This window comes from Pogoniulus pusillus, chromosome 2, assembly GCF_015220805.1.
Source record: "Pogoniulus pusillus isolate bPogPus1 chromosome 2, bPogPus1.pri, whole genome shotgun sequence".
Classification (NCBI taxonomy): Eukaryota; Metazoa; Chordata; class Aves; order Piciformes; family Lybiidae; genus Pogoniulus; species Pogoniulus pusillus.
Genome location: NC_087265.1, coordinates 44,170,614 through 44,191,755, shown reverse-complemented (window position 1 = coordinate 44,191,755; position 21,142 = coordinate 44,170,614). Strand labels below are relative to the sequence as shown.

General features: G+C 44.0%; 1 protein-coding gene across 2 annotated transcripts in view; it reads left to right on the top strand.

Annotated features, from left to right (window-relative positions):
- Positions 1-21,142, top strand: part of CERS6 (ceramide synthase 6) — a 101,485-nt gene that overhangs the window by 74,930 nt on the left and 5,413 nt on the right. For both annotated transcript variants that reach the window (XM_064163603.1, XM_064163599.1), the window contains exons 7-8: positions 5,410-5,538; positions 9,635-9,741. In XM_064163603.1, the coding sequence (XP_064019673.1) occupies positions 5,410-5,538; positions 9,635-9,741 (236 nt within the window). The remainder of the gene's footprint in view (positions 1-5,409; positions 5,539-9,634; positions 9,742-21,142) is intronic.

Genomic DNA, 21,142 nt, shown 5'->3' with positions numbered 1-21,142 from the left:
GCAAACTGAGTAAATCAGCTACTGGAGTTATATAATGGCATGTTGTTTGCAATATGAATGTCACTGTGTTGCTGTAATGATCACAGTATCACAGTATCATCAGGGTTGGAAGAGACCTCACAGATCATCAAGTCCAACCCTTTACCACAGAGCTCAAGGCTAGACCATGGCACCAAGTGCCACGTCCAATCCTGCCTTGAACAGCTCCAGGGACGGCGACTCCACCACCTCCCCGGGCAGCCCATTCCAGTGTCCAATGACTCTCTCAGTGAAGAACTTTCTCCTCACCTCCAGCCTAAATCTCCCCTGGCGCAGCCTGAGGCTGTGTCCTCTCGTTCTGGCGCTGGCCACCTGAGAGAAGAGAGCAACCTCCTCCTGGCCACAACCACCCTTCAGGTAGTTGTAGACAGCAATAAGGTCACCCCTGAGCCTCCTCTTCTCCAGGCTAACCAATCCCAGCTCCCTCAGCCTCTCCTCGTAGGGCTGTGCTCAAGGCCTTTCCTCAGCCTCGTCGCCCTTCTCTGGACACGCTCAAGCATCTCAATGTCCCTTTTAAACTGGGGGGCCCAGAATTGAACACAATACTCAATGAACACAATGATGTTCTACCCTTGAAGAGGTTCATTTTCCAAGACAGCAAACCAGTATGGTTGGGAGTTTTACTATCTCTGTCCACTTTCCCATATGCACCTCCTGTAAAACCAGAGAGAAAAAATAGTAGGTCATGAAACTTTGTTAGTCTCACAAATCCCTGTTGAGTTTAAAACCCTGCCTGCTCTAGGGTAAGGTGTCTCTGCCCATGGTATGGGGGTTGGAACTAGATGATCCTTGTGGTCGCTTCCAACCCTGACTAATTCTATGATTCAGTTTCCAAAGATGTGCAGTGCCACTGCCTCTCAGTTCCAGCAGCTGGCTTCACTGCAATGACTCTTAAAAAACATGAGGCTTATTTACATGTTTTCTGGATATCTGAAGTATTGTTTGATAGAAAAAAAAAATGAGTGTATCTGGTCACAAGTAGTGTTCCCCAGGGATCAGTAGTGGGGCCAGTTCTCTTTATTATCTCTGTCAGTGATCTGGATAAGCAGATTGAGTGCTCCCTCCAGAAGTTTGCAAATGACACTAAGCTGGGAAGCAGTGTTGATCTGTTTGAGGATATGAAAGCTCTACCAAGGAACTTTAGGCAGGCTGAATCAGTGTGCCGAGGCTAATTACATGAGATTAACAAGGCCAAATGCTGAGTCCTCTGCTTGGGTGACTACAACCCCATGTAATGCTACAGGCTTGGGGAAGAGTGGGTGGAAAGACGCCCAGGAGGGAAAGACCTGGGAGTGGTGATCGACAGCCATGTGGATGTGAGCCAGCAGTGTGCCCAGGTGGTCAAGAAGGCCAACAGCATCCTAACCTGTATCAGAAATGATGTGACCAGCAAGACCTGAGTAGTGATTGCCCCTCTGTACTCAAAACTGGTGAGGCTACACCTTGAATGTTGTGTAGAATTTTGGGGCCCTCGCTACAAGGAAGATATTGAGGTGTTGGAGGTGGGTGTAGAGAAGGGCAGCAAAGCTAATGAAGGGTCTAGAGAACAAGCTTTATGAAGAGTACTTTGAGAGAACTTGGATTATTTAGTCTGGAGAAGAGAAGGCTGAAGGGAGACCTCATTGCTCTCTACAAATGCCTGAAAGTAGGTTGGGGTGAGGTGGGTGTCTGTTTCTTCTCCCTAGTAACAAGTAACGGCACAAGAGAAAATGGCCTCAAATTGCACCAAGGGAGGTTTAGAATGAGTATTAGAAGAAATTTCTTCGCTGAGAGGGTTCTCAAACACTGAAATAGGCTCCCAAAGGAGGTGATTGAATCACCAATCCTGGAGGTCTTTTAGAAGACCTGTAGATGTGATGCTAAAGAATAGAATTGAGCACCAGATTTGTTAGCATTAGGTAATGGTTGGAGTCAATGATTTAAGGGTCTTTTTCAACCAAAACAATCCTATGAGCTAGGAGAATGTGTCACATTTTTACTCAGCATTTTAACAGGTTTGTAGATCTAGGGGACCTTTCTGTGTATTCACACCTTTTAATTCCAAGCAGTTGGCAATTTCTAGAGCTTCTGTGTTTAGCTTTCTTGCCTTTTTTCTTTTTTTTTAGTGACAGTTCACTTATTCCCAAAATAAAATTATCTGTGGCTGATGATTTTCATGAAGATTCCATTTTAATTCTAGCAAATTTAAGCTCTATTTTGCTGAATCTGCATCTTAGGTGTCTTGCTTGAGTCTCAGTAAAACAAAGAGTCATAGAGCTGATTTCTTTTGTTTTAGAGGAAAGGATTTTAGGTTGTGTGCATTTTGCAGACATTTATTAGAATTGCATTGGTCAAGGCCTTTAGCTGATGATATTCCCTTTCCTTCTTTATCTGTTTGTTGTTTATGAGAAGAGGCTGCGGGACCTGGGGCTGTTAGTCTGGAGAAGAGAAGACTGAGAGGGGATTTAGTCAATGTTTATAAACACCTGAAGGCTGCCAGGAGGGGGGGACAGGCTCTGCTCACTTGCTCCCTGTCATAGGACAAGGAGCAATAGGTGTAAATTGCATCACAAGAGGTTCCACCTCAACACAAGGGGGAACTTCTTTACTATAAGGGTCACAGAGCACTGGAACAGCCTCCTCAGAGAAGTTGTGGAGTCTCCTTCCCTGGAGACTTTCAAGGCCTGTCTGGATGCATTCCTCTGTGATCTGTGCTAGATTGTGTGGTCCTGCTCTGGCAGCGGGGTTGGACTCAGTGATCTGCTTTGGTCCTTTCCAACCCCTAATATCCTGTGATCCTGTGATCTGTAACGCAGCCGATTTCCAGCAGCCAGGGTGAGTAATGAATACAAATGTTTTGTCTTTCAGTGACACTAACACTCCATATCCACTTGGCAGTTTAGTGAGTAACTGTGCCCAGGTCACCAAGAGAGCCAATGGCATCCTGGCCTGGATCAGGAACAGTGTGGCCAGTAGGATGAGGGAGGTTATTCTGCCCCTGTACTCAGCACTGGTCAGGCCACACCTTGAGTGCTGTGTCCAGTTCTGGGCTCCTCGATTCAAGAGAGATGCTGAGGTGCTGGAATGTATCCAGAGAAGGGCGGCAGAGCTGGTGAGAGGCCTGGAACACAAACCCTATGAGGAGAGGCTGAGGGAGCTGGGGGTATTTAGCCTGGAGAAGAGGAGGCTCAGGAGTGACCTCATTGCTGTCTACAACTACCTGGAGGGAGGCTGTAGCCAGGTAGGGGTTGGTCTCTTCTGCCAAGCAACCTCATAGAATCAGTCAGGGTTGGAAGGGACCACAAGGATCATCTAGTTGCAACCTTCCTGCCATGGACAGGGACACCCTACCCTAGAGCAGGCTGCCCACAGCCCCATCCAGCCTGGCCTTAAACACCTCCAGCCATGGGGCCTCTACCACCTCCCTGAGCAGCCCAGTCCAGCCTCTCACCACTCTCACACTGAACAGCTTCCTCCTCACATCCAGCCTGAACCCACCTATCTCCAGCTTTGCTCCATTCCCCTCAGTCCTGTCACTCCCTCATAGCCTGAAATGTCCCTCCCCAGCTTTTTTGTAAGCCCTCTTCAGATACTGGAAGGCCACAAGAAGGTCACTTTGGAACCTTCTCTTCTCCAGACTGAACAGCCCCAGCTCTTTCAGTCTGGCCTCTTAGGAGAGGTGCTGCAGCCCTCTCATCATCCTCATGGCCCTTCTCTGCACACACTCCAGCTAAGTTCTACTCCCTGTCACCAAATGGAAAGTTCTAAACAGGAAGAGTCTGGACCTTTCCTGAAAGAAACGAAGTACACAACAGAGAGAAGTGACACCAGTATTGGCTGCTTGCTCTCAGAAAGTACTTGTCACCCAAAATAGTCTGTCTTTTCATTATGTATTTCTAAAGTTTGAAAATGAAAGTGTTTGCTAGCTGATGGCTATTTAAAAAGCTGGAAAAGCAACCTGATGTATATATTTAAAGAAAATAAAACTCCACCATTTTATTAAACAAAAATAGCTTCAATGCACTAATTACATGACCTGTAGCTGAAACATTGTTCTGGTGTTTATCTTAGCCTCTCGTGGCCCTTCTGTGGACACGCTGCAGCATCTCCACATCCCTCTTGTAATGGGGGCTCCACTGTGATGCCTGTGATGTGCCAGCCACATTGCTAACGAGAGGGAAGGTGACTCTTCCCAGAACTGGAGAGAGACAAAGCAGTTGGCAGCAGTGGCTGCTGCCTGTCTGGACAGTCTCTAGAGATTACAGAGTATCAGTTTTAGTTTATCTGCTGTGAGACACTTAGCAAGAGACTATCACAGCTCAGGAGAGCTGGCCTGCAAAAGCTGCCAGAAAGCCAAATTCTACCTCCCAGGATGCTTGTCAAGCAGGCTGCCTGAAGGAGCTGCTGCTTCTGACTGCCTGGATCTCCCTACCTTCAAACAACACGGTGTGAGATTCATCAGATCTGCTTAGAGTCATGGCAGTCACTTTGCAAACAGTGCACAGAGAAACTCCCCAGTCTGATGCCTCTGATTCTGAGTGGTTTGATAACATTTTCTCAGAGTTATGGGGGTAGTTCAGCAACCTCCAGCAAGAATTATCCAGGTCCTCTTCTCTCAGTAATTAGTCCAGGAGTTGGGCTGTTGAGACAGGTTATTCCTTGGGCTATTGAGACAGGTTATTCCCTCTGCTTTGCTTGTCCTTCAGCATTTATCTGCTCCCACTAGTTTTCAGTAGTAACAGTGACTTGCTGGCCAGATAATTTCAGTTACTGACCTGAACTCCAGCTAACCTGCAGCATTTGAAAGACAGCAAATTGGATGGGAGTAGAAGGCTTCATTTGAAGACTTTTCTGACCCCCTTGCAGTGTGAAGACACAGCAAATTCATTAAAAACAAATAAAAAGCCTGAAACTGGGATTCTCAGCTCTGTGAAGCTCTGCTGTGCTTGGCAGGTTGCAGTGGAAATGTTTTTCCTCTCTTTGTAGCTACTTGAACTCTTGTGAATGGTGTGTTATTTTGCATCTTGTATGTTGCTTGGTGTGTAGAAAATACAGTGTAATCTGACCTTTATCTACCTATACCTTTTCAAAGTAACCTCAGCCACAAATGTTTACTTCAGTTGGTTAAATTCCTGTGCCTCTAGAAATGTAGATAATGCCTGGCTGTCAATAACAGTTGTGCATTTTGTTGACATGCAGGTTACAATTTTGTTCAGTCTAAGTGAAATATATAGCAGGGTATTTAATGCACTTCTGGAGCAGGGTTTTTATGTAACATAACCATAATACTGGGTTTGGAAAGCATCCATCCATTTTTGCATGAAAGGTACTGAATCTCACTGTTTGCTTCATTGTTTTTTTGTGTTTTTCCCCTGCTTCTCGCTGCTCTAGGATTTTGGCATCATGTTTACACATCACATTGTAGCAGTCACCCTGATATCCTTCTCATATGTAACCAATTTGACACGAGTGGGAACCTTGACCTTATGTCTCCATGATGTGGCCGATATTATCCTAGAGGTGAGATAATATGTATGTCCTCAGTGTCTGTACACAGTATTCACTTGTCAGCAGGCAGAATCTATTTGCTATGCAGAACAAGTATTTCATAAGCAATGAAATTACCCAGCAATGGTAATTAATCCAGTGTGTTTCCTTGCAGCAGTGCATGTTGGTGACTTAAGGCTGATTTATCTCTTGGTTAAGTTGCTTGTGCGGAGCAGAGACTGGTAGCGTGTTGCATGCCAGGGAGGCTTGCACACAGATTTCAAATACAACATGGTGAAGTCAAAAGCTCAAAGTTGCAAAATCTGGAAAAGGGTGACTGGGATAGAAGCTCCTGGTTCTTGCCACATCTGACGTGTCTGCAGGAGCCCTGCAACCAAAAGATTTAAGGTGTCACAGTTTATTTCTGCTGTGCTTTGCCAGGCAGAGGATGCTGGAAAATTTAGCGTATGTTTGGGCAGTCAGTTGACCTCTGGTTCCAAAGATTTTCCAGGGTACCAGTATTAAACTAAAGGCTTTGGAGAAAGAATGAATTGTGTTCTTTTAAGTCAAGGTGGTCTGTAACTTCCATAGGGGCAATTTAGAGATGTTGTTATCCTGTACTTTGCATCAGGTTTTAGGCAGAATTGGGCTGTCAGTGAACTCTCCATCAGAATCAAAACCAAATCTAATAACTGATTTGTCTGAATTCTTTTTTAAGTGCTGCAGGGATCCTGTTATGCCAGAATATAGTCTCATGTGTCAATCACCTATTGCAGAATCAAAATCTGTTATGCCAGAATATAGTCTTATGTGTGAGTCACCTACTGCAGAATCCAAATCCTGCCCTTCTGATTCGACACTGCTGTAAATATGGTTTTGTTTTTTCAATCTTTTTTAAACCTGGAAGGCACATAACTATTTGAGACAGAAAGCAACAGAGAATCTGGTTTTCTCCTGTTAGAAATAATTCCATCTTCACCACTGGATTATTCTGTTTTAGCAATGTATATGTAGATCCATTCTGCCAGCTGTGGGTTTGCCCAAACTTTCTTCATTCCTCTTTTCTTGCTGTCAGAAGGAGGTACTTGAAGGTTTTCATTCCAAATCTGACCAGTGACTGTGAAACTGCAGAACAGCTGTAATAAGCCAGCTAAAACCTTACCTTGAGCACAATGAGATAGATATTTTTGGTCTGTTCCTCTGTTGATTCACTGGCTAAGACAAAGATAAATTGGTGGTATTGTCACAGGTGTTGCAGATGTTCAACAAATACACTTCTCCATGCCACACATTGTTGAGTGATTGTTCCAGTCAACTTGTTCAATATGTTCTGACTGGAAATACTACAGAGATTCTAAAATCTAAGAAAGAGAATTGCAAGCCTAGAGCAGCATTTATTGGGAGGGCCATTATGAATCTCTCAATAGAGTTTCTTCTGCTAGGGCAGTGGGTCACAACCCTGATCCCATGTGAGGGAATATGGACCATTACACACTGGTGATATTAATGAGGGAAAAGTCAGTGCAGAATAAGGAAATTATTAAACTGAAAAAGAAGCTGATAAAATACCTTGTTGTGATGGATCAATTGTGTGTCTGAGCTGCTTTACATATTATGTAGTTGTGAAAAATGAGAACCTGTTTCCAGATGCCACTAGGCTCTTTCCACCTACCATTTCATAATGAACCATGTCCAGTGGGATTCTGGAATGTAACTATTTTTGCCATTCTCATTGCACAAAGTAACTATGATTCTATGATTCTATGAACATATGTTGGTGGGAATACTGGAGGTGGGATTTTTAACACAGGTCTTAAGGCATCTGCAGGAACAGAAGTGTCATAATGTAGGATTTTCAGGAATGCATAGTTGTTCTCTTAGCTCTTTGGATACTCAAAGCAGTCTAGCCATGGCAGGATGAACCAAATCTGTAGTATTTTGCTTGCCTAGGAAGCAATGACATTACTTTAAACTGAAATCTAGACTACTGAGAGACAGCGTCAGCATTTCAGCTAAGGTTTTTTTCTGCAGTCTTGGGTATCAGCTTGTGGGTTGGAAATATTGTGACCTAACTTGCTGAAGCACTTAAAATCCCACCTATCTCAGGACCTTAAGACTTTCCAACTTCAATTAATGAACACAGTGACAGTTCTGATGGCAGTGCATGGATGTGAATAATTGCTAGTTGGGTATAGTAGGATATGAATAATTGCTAGTTGGGTATGCTTCTGGTGTGTGAGCCTCACATAACTGACAGTTCAGCCTGAATTCATTCTGTCAGCTTCCAGCTGTCTCCTAACACACTTCTCTAAACCAGCAGGGAGTGGACACTTCAGACTAAGGCATATAGCTGTGCTATAAAATGAATGTATTTAAATAGACTAGCAAGTGTGTCTGGAAGAGCTCTGTTATTCAGTTGTAGCTGTGGCTTGTAAGCATTGTCTTATTTGGCCATCCATCCAACAACAGTATGCTTATTCCCTTCTTTTGGAGTCCTTCCTTACCAATAGAATGTTTAGATTTGTTATTTGAGGTGTGCTGGTTTTGCAAAGTGGCATGATAATGCTAGAAATTGCTATAGCAATATCAGCTCCACACATTATGAAACGAGCTTTTTTAGACTGCCACTGTGAAAACACATCCAGAACTCCTCTCTGAACATCTAGTCATCTAACAATCAAGCTGTTAGTTACTCTTCTGCTTTACATGTTGACACATCTTTTCCTTAAGCCAAACTGCTCAGAAAGTCCCTTGTGTCCACTAGGATATAGGGGTGATTTGAAAGGGTTATGTTTGCTTTGCAGCACTGGTGACCTTCCTTGTGTCTTGTGATTTTCCCAACTTGTTTACTATTAGTGAGGAATATCTTTTGGATTGAGATTTTGAGTGGAAAGGTTGCAGAAGTTAGGTAACATCCAAAAGTGCTGGTTGGTTTTGACATCTGGCTTTTCTGAGTACTTTCAGGTCCTGTGTGGTCATACCAAAAAAAAAGAGACAGAATGCATGGGTGCCTCTCCCTTTTTTAGGCAATTCTCTAGTTTGAATTCTGTGTTCAGAATACTACTCCATATGCATAGTTGCAGTAATTTTGTTCCCTCTTAGCCCTCTGCACAAGGAAAGTCTGCACAAATAAGCGTCTTCTCAATATGGGAAATGGGTGCAGAATCTCTGAGTAGGGCTTTGAAAGGGTTGCCAGTGACCTAAGTGAACACTATATCAGGCTTTTTATGTACTTCCTTGTGCAGTGACTCTCTGCATACATTTGACACAAAGCATAGAGATTGTCCCTGCCTTGAAGCAGGTGTTTTAAAATAAGTAACTGCTTACACACATGAACACTATGGGAACAGAGCAGCTATCTTAAAACTAGCTTGCTTGTATATGCTGTTTCCTTCAGGGAGAAGAGGGCAAAGAAAATTCTGGGAAGATTAGTGTTTTAATGAGCAGTTTGACTGCAGAGTAGTCACAAGACTTCATGAAGACAAATGAGAGAAGCATGTATAAACAGGCGTAGAGCAAATGGGAAAGCAAAAGTTGGAAAAAGATGGGAAGAGAGCCTTGAAAAAGATGTGAAGGAAAGGGATGTAATCCTTGAGGTGGGAAGTTCTATATAGGCCAGAAAGGAAGAAGAGACGCTGTTGGGAGAATGTAGTATATGAGGCATAATAGAGGATTTGAGGCAGTGTTTATATATAGCAAAGATTAGGGTGTCAAAGGGCATGGGACAGGTGGAAGATGGATGAATTCTGGAAGTGCAGGTGGAAGATACTGGCAAGGTGAGAGACAGGTAGGTAAAGAGGCTGGGGACAAACAAGAACAGCATAAACACGGTGAGGTTCAGTAAAAGGTTTAGAATAGCTTTGTGAATCTGAAACTAGGATTTCAAAAAGGAAGTCGTACAAGGAAGGAAGAAATGAGAGATGCACTCCAGTTTTATAATGGCTGGTTGTTTTTTTTTGTGAGAAGACATTTTTCAGCTGCTTGGTGTAGAGGAGTCACTGTGAGATGGACCCATGGAAATGTTACCAATTTTCATGAAAATTTGGTTTCTTCATCTTACAGCATGTACACAATACAGGAGAACTCAGCTGTCCTCACAGAAGTAAAGAGACATTTCTTTCTTTTACAGGCTGCCAAAATGGCAAACTATTGCAAGTGTCAAAAACTGAGTGACCTTCTGTTCCTTACATTTGCCATTGTCTTCATTGTCAGTAGGCTTGGCATATATCCCTTATGGTGAGTAAGCATATTGTTTTCCTCCAATGCTAAGCATCAAACAGGCATGGAAATAACTATGTTGTTACTGTCCACGATTCACACACGTTACTCTGTCTCCCAAAGCTCCAAGGAGAGGTTCAGATGTAACTAGATGCTGAAATAGGCTATTTGCTGGAGTACCATTGTGTTTACTGTGTGCTAGATGTGAAACACAAGGGCCTTCTGCTACTGTTGAAGTAGAAGTGGGTTGGAGACCATACAGCTTCAAATTAGCAGTCCTTCACCTGTGTTGGCAAGAAGTTTGAGGAGAAATAAAATATTAATCACCAAAGACACCAAACAGAGGCTGAGCCTGAAACTAGAATCTTATTAGCTTTCAGTCTGCACTTTTTGAGTGTCTTCATCTTAAAACTACAGTGAGATAAGTAAAGTCTGGCCTGCTGAAATTGTTGTAAGGATGTTATTGCAATGCAGATTGCAGTTCTGCAGGGTACTCCTTTTCCCCCTGTCCTTTGACTTGGGCAGATGCTTGTAAGATATTATACTGTCTATATATATTACTGTAATCTCACCTTTTCCCAGGCAAAGGCAGCTGCTTGCACATACATTTGCTCTTTCTTCGAGGTACACACACATGCATGCATGCATGCAAACAGAACAGAAGTGTTGGATTTTCTTAGCTAGTGCACTCAATACACAGAAGACAGCTGGCTAGCTAGAAAACACAAAGATGTACTTCAGTGTAGAAGCCTGTTAAAGTTTCTCTGTAGTTTGTGCCCTATGTATATGTGGAGGTCTGGGAGAAGGCATTGGAGTCAGTCTTTTGTATTCTGGTTTCTTCCTTCCTCCCATATGAACAGAACTAACAGAAATCTGTGTGTTCCTATGAGACCAAGAGGGGTCATTCATTGCATCAGAAGATAAAAGTGACCCTTTTTATTTTGGGAAGCACCAAAAATGCTAGAAATGTTACCTTTTGCAGCTTCATTTAGAGAGATGATCTCCAGGCTCATTTAAGCGTGCAGAGGATTTACAGATGTCAATATCAGCCTGCCACAATTTCCTTTCAAATCCTGTGTAATGATATCCCTTTGGGGTTTTGTTAGTGCAAACAGGATAAGACCAAGGTGCCTTTAGGGAGCTGTGTCATCAGCTCTGCTTAGCACTGTGTTGTAGTCACATTTTAATGTGGTGTGGCAGACTAGGCACGGAAGTCATATGAAGAAATTAAGGATAGGAAGGCATCCAGACTCCCTGGATCATACCAGATTTGCTTAGATGATAATCTTGGGCACACCACATGCAAAATATTTCTTGTGTTCTTTATAATAAGCATAAAGCATCTCTATCTGCACAGCTGAGCCACTGTGCTCAACCATATTTCTGGGGAGTACTAATCCAGTGTTTGAGAACCTTTTCAGTGAAGAAGTTTCTTCTAATATCCAATCTAAATTCCCTTGGTGCCACTTAGAGCCATTTCCTCTCATCCTACACTTTGTTATTAGGAAGAAGAGACCAGCACCTACCTCACTGTGATCTTTCATGTAGTTGTAGAGAGCAACAAGGTCTCCCCTCAGACTCTATTTCTCTGGACTAAATAAGCCCACTTCTCTCTGCTGCTCCTCTTGAGATCTATTCTCCAGATCCTTCATGAGCTCCATTGTACTTCTGTAGATCTGCTTCATCACCTCAGTGTCTTTCATTATGTAGTCAGGTGCACAAAACTGAACACACTACTCAAGGTGTGGCCTCACCAGTGCTGTGTGCAGAGGGACACTCACATCCCTGGTCCTGCTGATCACACTTCTCCTGACACAAGCCAGGGTACCATTGGCCTTCTTGGCCGCCTGAGCACACACCAGCTCCTATTCAGTCAGCTGTTGACCAATATGCTGCTGGGCAGCTTTCCAGCCACTCTTCCCCAAGCTTGTAGCATTGCTGGGGGTTGTGATGCAAGTGCAGGACCTGACAAGAAAAGAAGGCTTTCCAAGAGTCTTTGTCCTTTTTTGGATGCAGTGGGGAACACACTGGTCACAAATGAGGCACTTAATGATGCAGTAGGGAACACACTGGTCACACGAGGCACTTAATGTCCTTGTGGGTATGGCAAAACCCCCAAACAGCAAAAAGTAAACCATTCCTACATCAACAAAGAGAAGACCATGTCTATGTAATTCTAGGAAAACCAAGCATTCCTGGCCTGAGGCAGAGGAATGGCAAAGCTTTTTGACATAAAGAAGGGCTTGATGCAGTTGCTTTGCTCAGCTTGATTAGATTAGTCAGGGGCTCATATCATTTAGATAAATTCTTTTGTCTGAGTTTGCATTCATTCTCCCTACAATCCTGTACACCTGAAAAGGCACCACATTCCCCCTAACTCACAAAGAGTTGTGTTTTGTGTTGTAATTTGCTAGGCCAGTGATTATGTGCAAGTGGGAGAATTTCATAAGCAAAATGTCTTGTCAGTGAACGCAGCAGCTTTACTCCCACGTTCACTTAGCAGTGGGAAGCAGAAAGTGTCTTGGGGTTTTTGAATTATTGCTGAAATGAACTCCAGATGCCTGCAGAAGGACTGCTAAATATATACCTAATTGTTAGCTTCTCTTTGTTTTATCCCTGCTGCTAAACAACCTTCAAACAAGAGCATTTGATACATTCTGAATTCTTTATCAGCACCTTTATGCAAAATTAAATGGCCCTTGTGCAAAGCCGGCCACGATACCATGCCAGTGCTTCCTACCTGTCATTGCTGGAAGCTTGTCTTGGCTATTCACCTTCCAGTGTGAGGGAAGCTTTCTTATAAATCAGAGTCTTCCTTTTACATTGCATGCACACCAATTTTTATATCTGTTTTTTTTTTTAATGCTACAAATATTTGCATATTTATGTAATATTAATCAGGCATCCGATTTTGCTGGTTTGAATATTCATCAAAGGAGAGCAAAACTACTGCTTCCTGGCCTGCTGCTGCTCCAGTGACTCATCTTTGCTGACATGCAAGCTAATGGCAGGGAAGATTCAGAATTGCTGTTTCATAGAGAAAATTATTTTGGGGAGACAGAAGGTCATACATCCCATGCTTCATCCCAGCTAACCCTGACTCTCATGTGCAATGCCCATAGTATGGCTAGCATAGAATCATAGGATAAACCAGGTTGGAAGAGACCTCCAAGATCATCCAGTTCAACCTAGCACCCAGCACTAAGTGCTTTTCTTGAACACCTCCAGGGATGGTGACTCCACCACCTCCCTGGGCAGCCCATTCCAATGCCAATCACTCTCTCCGTGAAGAACTTCCACCTAACATCCAGCCTAGACCTCCCCCGGCACAACTTGAAACTGTGTCCCCTTGCTCTGTTGCTGGTTGCCTGGCAGAAGAGATCAACCCCCACCTGGCTATAGCCTCCTTTTGGGTACTTGTAGGCAGCAATGAGGTCACCTCTTCTCCAGGCTGCACGCCCCCAGCTCCCTCAGCCTCTCCTCACAGGGCTGTGTTCCAGGCCCCTCACCAGCGTCATTGCCCTTCTCTGGACACGTTTTAGTATCTTAACGTCTCTCTTGAATTGAGGAGCCTAGAACTGGACACAGTACTCAAGGTGTGGCCTGACCAATGTTGAGTACAGAAGCAGAATAACCTGTCTTGTCCTACTGGCCACACTATTCCTGATCTGGGATGCCATTGGCTCTCCCGGCCACCTGGGCACACTGCTGGCTCATGTTCAGCCTACTACCTACTAGTACCCCCAGGTCTCTTTTTTCCTGACTGCTCTCCAGCCACTCTGTCCCCAGCCTGTAGCACTGGTGTTACCCTTTCTAATGCCTAGTTGGTTCATTTCCTCCCATTCTTTACAGCATTTGTGACCTCAGGCCTCTGAGTGCTACATGAAGCACAGCTGAAGTCTTTGGAGTGCCAGGTTAATACTGATCCAGCTATTTACAGAAAAACACTTTAAAAGGTTACAGGTGTCATTCACCATTGTGGGGTTTCAGTGTAAATAACAAAAAGTGGCATTTGCTTAGTGTTTCTTTTCTAAAGACTTTCATTTGGTCATAACAGGGAAAATAGATATGAAAAAGGATTTTATCAGATTCCCAAAGCTGACTTTTGTGCTTGGTTTTAGCTTCTACAAACTGTACCTGGTAGCTGTAATAATGGCTTCTGTTGTCTGGGATAGGTAGTTTCATCAGTGTGCTTCTTGCTGTCCTCCTTTTGTTACGAAATATGTCCTTTTTAAATGCTCTGCTCTGGTTGAAAACAGGATGAAACCCATGCTGAGGCACTTAGTGCCATGGTCTAGTTGATTGGACAGGGCTGGGTGCTAGATTAGCCTGGCTGATCTTGGAGGTCTCTTCCAACCTGGTTGATTCTATGATTCTATACTACTGATGGTATATAAACCTCCTAAAAGACAGTGGGTACCTGGCAGAGAACTGGCTGCAGCTCTTCTGTGATGTTTCCTGGGCTTTTGGACTCATGTTGTTTATGTAGTTCCTGCATTTACAGGAAGTTTGGGTAATCTTTTTTACCCCCAAAATCATCTGCCATGGCATCTAGCTAAATACAGGGCAGCGTGGCAGTGTGTACTTCAAAAGCAAGAAGAAGAAATGTTCCTTGAGGCGAGTTATTGCACTTAGCAGAAAGGCATGGGGAAGGATTTTTGTTCTCTTATACTCTGTTGGGAACTGACCTCTTATAGTTGACAACAAATGCCTTCTCTGTTTGGAGAATAACATAAACTCCAGGCGGATGGACCTTCATATATATTTTCTATTGATCCTAGGAGTTTTATGTGTGCTTGGAGATTTTCAGGTTTGGAAGTGTCATTCTTAGCACAGCCCAGTTTCTCTGTTAGGATCACAGGCCTTTACAGAAGCATTTTGCCAGAACACATTACTGATACAACATTTTGCTGAGCATAATTACATTCTAGTAGGAAATTTGAATTCTTCTCATATCCTAATGTCTACTGAAAGACTCTCCTGAGATTTGAGCTTGGATTGTGGAAGTGTCTCTGACCTTGTATTCATGCTTCTTTTCTATCCACAAGAGTGGAAATGGTATTATTCATGCCACTAGCTGCAAAATCAGGTAATGGGTAGTAGCTGTTGATGAGAAAGGATTGAGCAAAGAGAAGCACAGCTGAACCCAAGACAGTGACAGCTTGATCAGCATGGTCTCTTTTCACAGTACATCAAACATGGGTAATTTCCTGCCTGTTCCATCAGTTCAATTAAGTAATGGGGAATCCTATTGATCTACACAGGACTTAAAATAACACAGTCTCAGTGGCAGGGCTGTGATTTCTGCAAAAAGGTGGTGTTCCAAATTAGCATTAGGACAGGTGCTACCCATCTCTACAGCAACTGACCACAATGTCAGGATATCCTCTGATGTGAGGCTAGTGTGGGTAAGCAGAACTCCACATGATGCTGAGCTCACTGCTAAGGTGTGTGGATATAATATTGCTCTCACTACTCACTTGAGAGTTTATATCCCTTCTTTTGGAGCATTTTGCAGAGATCTTTTTTTTCATCAACTTACTGTCTAAAAGAAGAGGGCAGTGATCATCACCAACCAAAAAATCTGAGGAATCAGTCTGAAATGCTGTTGAAAGACCATCTCTCTCTTCCCCCAAGTCCATCCTTCTCTGTTTCATTGATGCTGTGTGGGTGACTGGTTCATCTAACTTCTCGGTTTACAGTGGGTCTTTGCTATTCCACTCATATTTGCCATGCACTGTTTAGTACCATAAATATTACTCTGGGTGACTGAAAACCTAAGAGGCAGCAGCATCCAAAAAGGCAAATCAGCTTGCTCTTTCACTCCAAGAACCAAGAGGCATCTGTTTAAAGCAGAACAGTGATATAGACATGGCAGCTGGCTGAGCTGGAACTCAGAAGAGGAAGAAGTTGGCAGTACAGGCCCTTGTGTGCTGGATTTGCCATAATTTAATCTTTAGCTGTGCTGCAGCTTGAGGGCTCCAGAACACTCAAGTGCAATAGACCAAAGTTTCTTCAATTTAATGGCTGGTTTGCATATCATTTCATACACTCCTCAAGTAAAAAGTTTGGCAACTCATCTGAACAGAAACATTTTGCACAAAAACATCTGTTTTCAGGTCACCTGTGGTGTCATGTGTAGTTTACCATTGTCAAAGTAACTAGAACAGTCTGGGATATGAAGTCTTAGTAGATTTCAGTGAAGATCTAAGTCTCACAGATAAATCTTCATTATTGATGATGAAATGCAAGTCATTCATCATCCTGTGCCTGATAGCCTGTGCACGTGTGTGTGCTTTCACACTCCACTGACTCTTCACTTATCTGTGAATCTCACTGATTTACTGTGTTTGGGTTTTTTACTTGTCCATTTTATGGTATCTTAAGCAAGCAGTCAGTCCATGCTGGTTTATAAACAAGCCAATCAATTACTTCTCACAGCATCTTTATGCAGCAGACAAGGTGTACCAATACCTTGTGCCTATCTTTAAACAGAAGTAAACTAGGTAAAGCAAATTGAAAAAGGTTTTGATAATGTAATAACAGAATAGCTAAATCCAGAATTTAGGACTCCTGAGTCATTGTTCTCTGATTTTGGTCACTTTATACCATGTATCATGAAGAGTATACTATGTTCTGGGGCAAGAGTAAGTCAATTGTTTCTTTTTTAAAGGACAAGATCAAAAAGCAGAAGCCCTGAAGCATTGTTGACAGCAGTATTGCTGGATTACTTGTACTAAATAGGATTCAAATTTAATTAATGTCTACCTAGATGTAATTATCTATTTGCTCTGTAACAAATGCAGTACTGAAGGATGTTCCAGTGCAGCTGATTATGGTGCAGCATAATGTTGTCTGATATACACTTGGTAAAAGAGACTGTGCTAGTTTGAGCCTAGCTGGGATATTTTAGTGAGAGGAATTAGATTGTAGGCTGTGAAAAGGAAACAGTGGTGATGTCTGCTTCACTCATAGGCTTGCTGAGATGTATGAAAACAAGAAACACAGATAAGAGAGTCGTTCTCTGTTTTTGGCTGCTTTCTTTCTCTCCCTGACTTGCTGTCTAACTAATCCATCTGCTTCCTAACCCCCCTGGCTGATTCTTCAAATTCACCTTGAATGTAAGGCAAAGTCTGGGATAAGGTAGAGAGATGGAAAGGAGGTGGAAGGGTGGTTGGGAGCCCCTCCTGGGGACTCTGGTTTCTGGGAAGGGTGTTGTGTTTCTGTTTTCAACTTGTCTATTTCTGTCTCTAGATACCTGCTTGTATATTGTGCTAAGCTGTAAACACAAAGCTTCATTCATTCAATTTCCAGCTCGGCTGAGTCTAGTCTGGGTGATTTTCTTATATGTGTGTGGGGGGGGGGGGGGGCAGGTAACACCCAAAACATCACAGAGGTAAATACACTTCATTCTGAACTATTTCAACAAGCAGATACCTGGTGTCATGTTTTACTGTCCTCAATTACACTTCCAGACTTCTGGCCACTGCAGTGTGGTGGCAACTCGTCTGTCAACCAGCATCTCGCACACACAGCGTGTTGCTCACCAGACAGTGCTGCTGAAGTCAGGGCAACTTGTGGCAGCACTCGCTTCAGCTGCACAGTTTTTTTTGGATGTGATAACAGTTCCCATCACCCTGCTGTGCTTCATTTTGCCAAGTTTATAATGAATTTCCTACCTCTGTGGAAGAATGCCTATTCTTTCCATGTGGCTTTCTTTCTCATCTCCTTTCACTCCTCCCAGGATATTTTCAGAAGGAAACAGCATGGTTTTGCCAGTTCTCAGGCAAATGTAGCAAAGCATTTTACTCTTCCACCAATCCCCCTCTATCTCTTCCTTCATCTTCTTTTTCTCCTTCCATCTTTGGTGTGAGACAATTAGAAACTGTTGTCCAAGAGCCTGGATTTGTGCCCACTAAACTGAAGGGAGAGTGTGTAACCTTATCTGAGTCAATGTGTGGGCCTGTTGCCAATAGCCTCCTAAGTACTGCTTCATTGGCTAGATGAAGAATTAGAGAGTAGAGGGAAAATCTGTGTTACTGTTGATGTGATGTAACTGATTGTTTAGCAGTTGTCAATTAATTCTGAATGTTCAATTAGAGCATCAGTACAGTAAGTACAGAACTACCTCTCCCAGTGGCTCAGACATTGTGTCAGTGTTCCTAACAGACCACCACAGATCTCCCTAAGAGCAGATTGGATATTAAGCAGTGAATTTGGTTGCATTTGATTTCATGAGCCACACTCCTAAATTCAAGGTGCTAAACTAAGTGCTTCATGTGGCCAGGTGCACAACCCCACTAGGGATGCATGTGAAGTGGGAATAACACCTTCACAGAATCACAGAATTAACCAGGTTGGAAAAGACCTCTAGCATCCAGCCTATCACCTAACCCTTCTAATTAAGTAAACCATGGCATTAAGTGCCTCATCCTCCATCTTTTTAAACACCTCCAGGGATGGTGACTCTAACACTTCCCCAGGCAGCCCATTCCAATGCTAATTACTCTTTCTGTGAAGAACTTCTTCCTAACATTTAGCCTAAACCTGCCCTAGCACAGCCTGAGACTGTCTTCATGTTCTGTTGTTGGTTGCCTGGCAGAAGAGACCAACCCCCTCCTGGCTACAACCTCCCTTCAGGTAGTTGTAGACAGCAATGAGGTCTGCCCTGACCCTCCCTTTCTCCAAGCTGAACAGCCCCAGCTCCCTCAGCCTCTCCTCATAGGGCTGTGCTCCAGCCCTCTCACCAGCCTTGGAGCCCTTCTCTGGACACATTCCAGCACCTCAACATCTTTCTTAAATTGAGGGTCCCAGAACTGGACACAGCACTCAGGGTGTGGCCTGACCAGTGCTGAGTACAGGAGCAGAGTGACTTCCCTGGTCCTGCTGGCCACACTATTTCTGATACAGGCCAGGATGCCATTGGCCTTCTTGGCCACCTGGGCACACTGCTGGCTCGTATTCAGTCGTCTGTCAACCAGTACCCTGAAGTCCCTTTCTGCCTGGCTGCTCTCCAGCCGCTCTGTCCCCAGCCTGTAGCACTGCATGGAGTTGTTGTGGCCAAAGTGCAGAGCCTCAGGCAACCAGCAACAGAACAAGGGGACACAGTCTCAAGTTGTACCAGGGGAGAAATAGGCTGGATGTTAGAAGGAAGTTCTTCATGGAGAGAGCAATTGGCATTGGAATGGGCTGCCCAGGGAGGTGGTGGAATCACCATCCCTGGAGTTGTTGAAGAAAAGCCTGGCTGAGGCACTTAGTGCCATGGTCTGGTTGATTGGCCAGGGCTGGGTGCTAGGTTGGGCTGGATGACCTTGGAGATCTCTTTCACCGTGATTGATTCTGTGACCTCTGCATGCTTAGACATAGCCTTAACTCCATCTGCACATGCAGCCTGCACATCAGGTCACTGAACCCTCTTAGCATTGCTAAGCAGTGAGATCTTTATGCAGCTTATTGGAGAGTTCCAGTCCTGTCCTTAGTGTGCCAGACACAAGCAGGTTAGAAAGAGGTCTACTCTTTTTAATGAAGGCATATTTCCTTTATCTAATATGCAGCAGATGACTCATTTGCTTGCAGTGAAACTGCTTTTGGAACAAGCAGAACTCTTTTTTGCTTTGCTGTCTTCCTGATATTTTGAACTTCTGGAAGAACAGACCATCTGCATCTCTAATACCACTTTTCTATGCCTATGGAAATCCTCAGATGTGGATTCGATTCAGTGAATGAAAATATGAATAGAAACCTGTAGAAACTGGTATGTGTTCTAGAGCACATAAAACTTAGACTCATAGAATCAGCGTTGGAAGAGACCACAAGGACCATCTAGTTCCAGCTGCCTCACCAAGGGCAAATCGTGTCTGATAAACCTGGTGGCCTTCTATGAAAAGGTCACAACATCAATAGGGACAAACAATTGATATCATTCACCTGGATAAAGCCTGCTATAGTGTCCTGCACAACATCCTGGCCTCTGAGCTGGTAAAATCTGGGTTTGATGGATGGACAGTGGATAAAAAACTGGCTTGATGGCTTCACCCAAAGCTGCTGTGGGTGACTCCACGTCCAAGCACATCTCTTCTCCCAGGCAACCAGTAGTAGAACAAGGGGACAAAGGCTCAAGTTGTGCCAGGGGAGGTCTAGGCTGGATGTTAGAAGGAAGTTCTTCACAGAGAGAGTGATTTGCCATTGGAATGGGCTGCCCAGGGAGGTGGTGGAGTCATCATCCCTGGAGTTGTTGAAGAAAAGCCTGGCTGAGGCACTTAGTGCCATGGTCTAGTTGACTGGATAGGGCTGGGTGCTAGGTTGGCCTGGATGATCTTGGAGGTCTCTTCCAACCTGGTTGATTCTATGATTCTAAGCAGAGGCCAGTGACAAGTAGAGTCCCTCAAGGATCAGTCCTGGGACCAGTCTTGCTCAACATCTTCATCAGTGATATGGACAGTGGCATTGGGTACCCCCTCAGCAAGTTTGGTCCTCAGCTGTGTGGCACAGCAGAGACCCTGGAGGGAAGGGACGCCATGCAGAGGAGCCTTGACAGGCTGGAGAGATGGGCCCATTGCATATTAAAAAGCTGAGCCCAGTATCTCTAACATCTCAAGTGAGAGCTGTGCTCTTCAGAGGCCGTTACCGAACAGACTCAGTTACATCTCCTGCCTTCAGACACAGCAGATGCAGGCCGAGGGCTGTGCGATGCCCTTTGTTTGGTTGCCCCTGCCATCTAGTGGCTTGCAGGGGACGTAGTTTAAGCTTCATGGGAACAGAATGCCAATCGACGGACTAGTATAGTGAATTTTTACACCAGCAGGGAAAATGGATGGAGGCTGACAAATCCTTCTCTTGCCTTCTTTGTCTCCCTCAAATTAAGCATTTGTACATCATTATTTGTTCCCATAAATACCATTGTTTGCACTGTTTATTGTCCACTCTCTACTCTCAGACGATTTCAATGTGGACCTCAGCAAGCAGCCTGCTATGGCAGAATGTGGAGGCAGAATAATTAGTGCTGTATTCACAAAGCTTCAGAAGTCTTTTTGCAACACTGCTGTTACTGCCTATTGCTTCTCAAAACCTTTATTCAACTGCCTTGATTTCATGGAGTGATAGAAAGGTTTGGGAGACCTTTAAAGGGCTTCTAGTCCAACCCCTCCTGCAATGAACGGGGACATTATCAACTAGATTAGGTTGCTCAGAGCCCTGTCCAGTCTGACCTGGAATGTTTCCAGGGGTAGGGCATCCACCACCTCTCTGGGCCACCTGTTCCAGTGTTTCACCACCCTCATTTAAAATAATTTCTTCCTTGTACCTGGTCTAAATCTACCCTCTTTCAGTTTAAAATCATTGCCCTTGTCATACCACTGCAGGCCCCGCTAAAACGCTTGTCCTGGTCTTTCTTACACGCCCCCTTTAGTTATTGACTGAG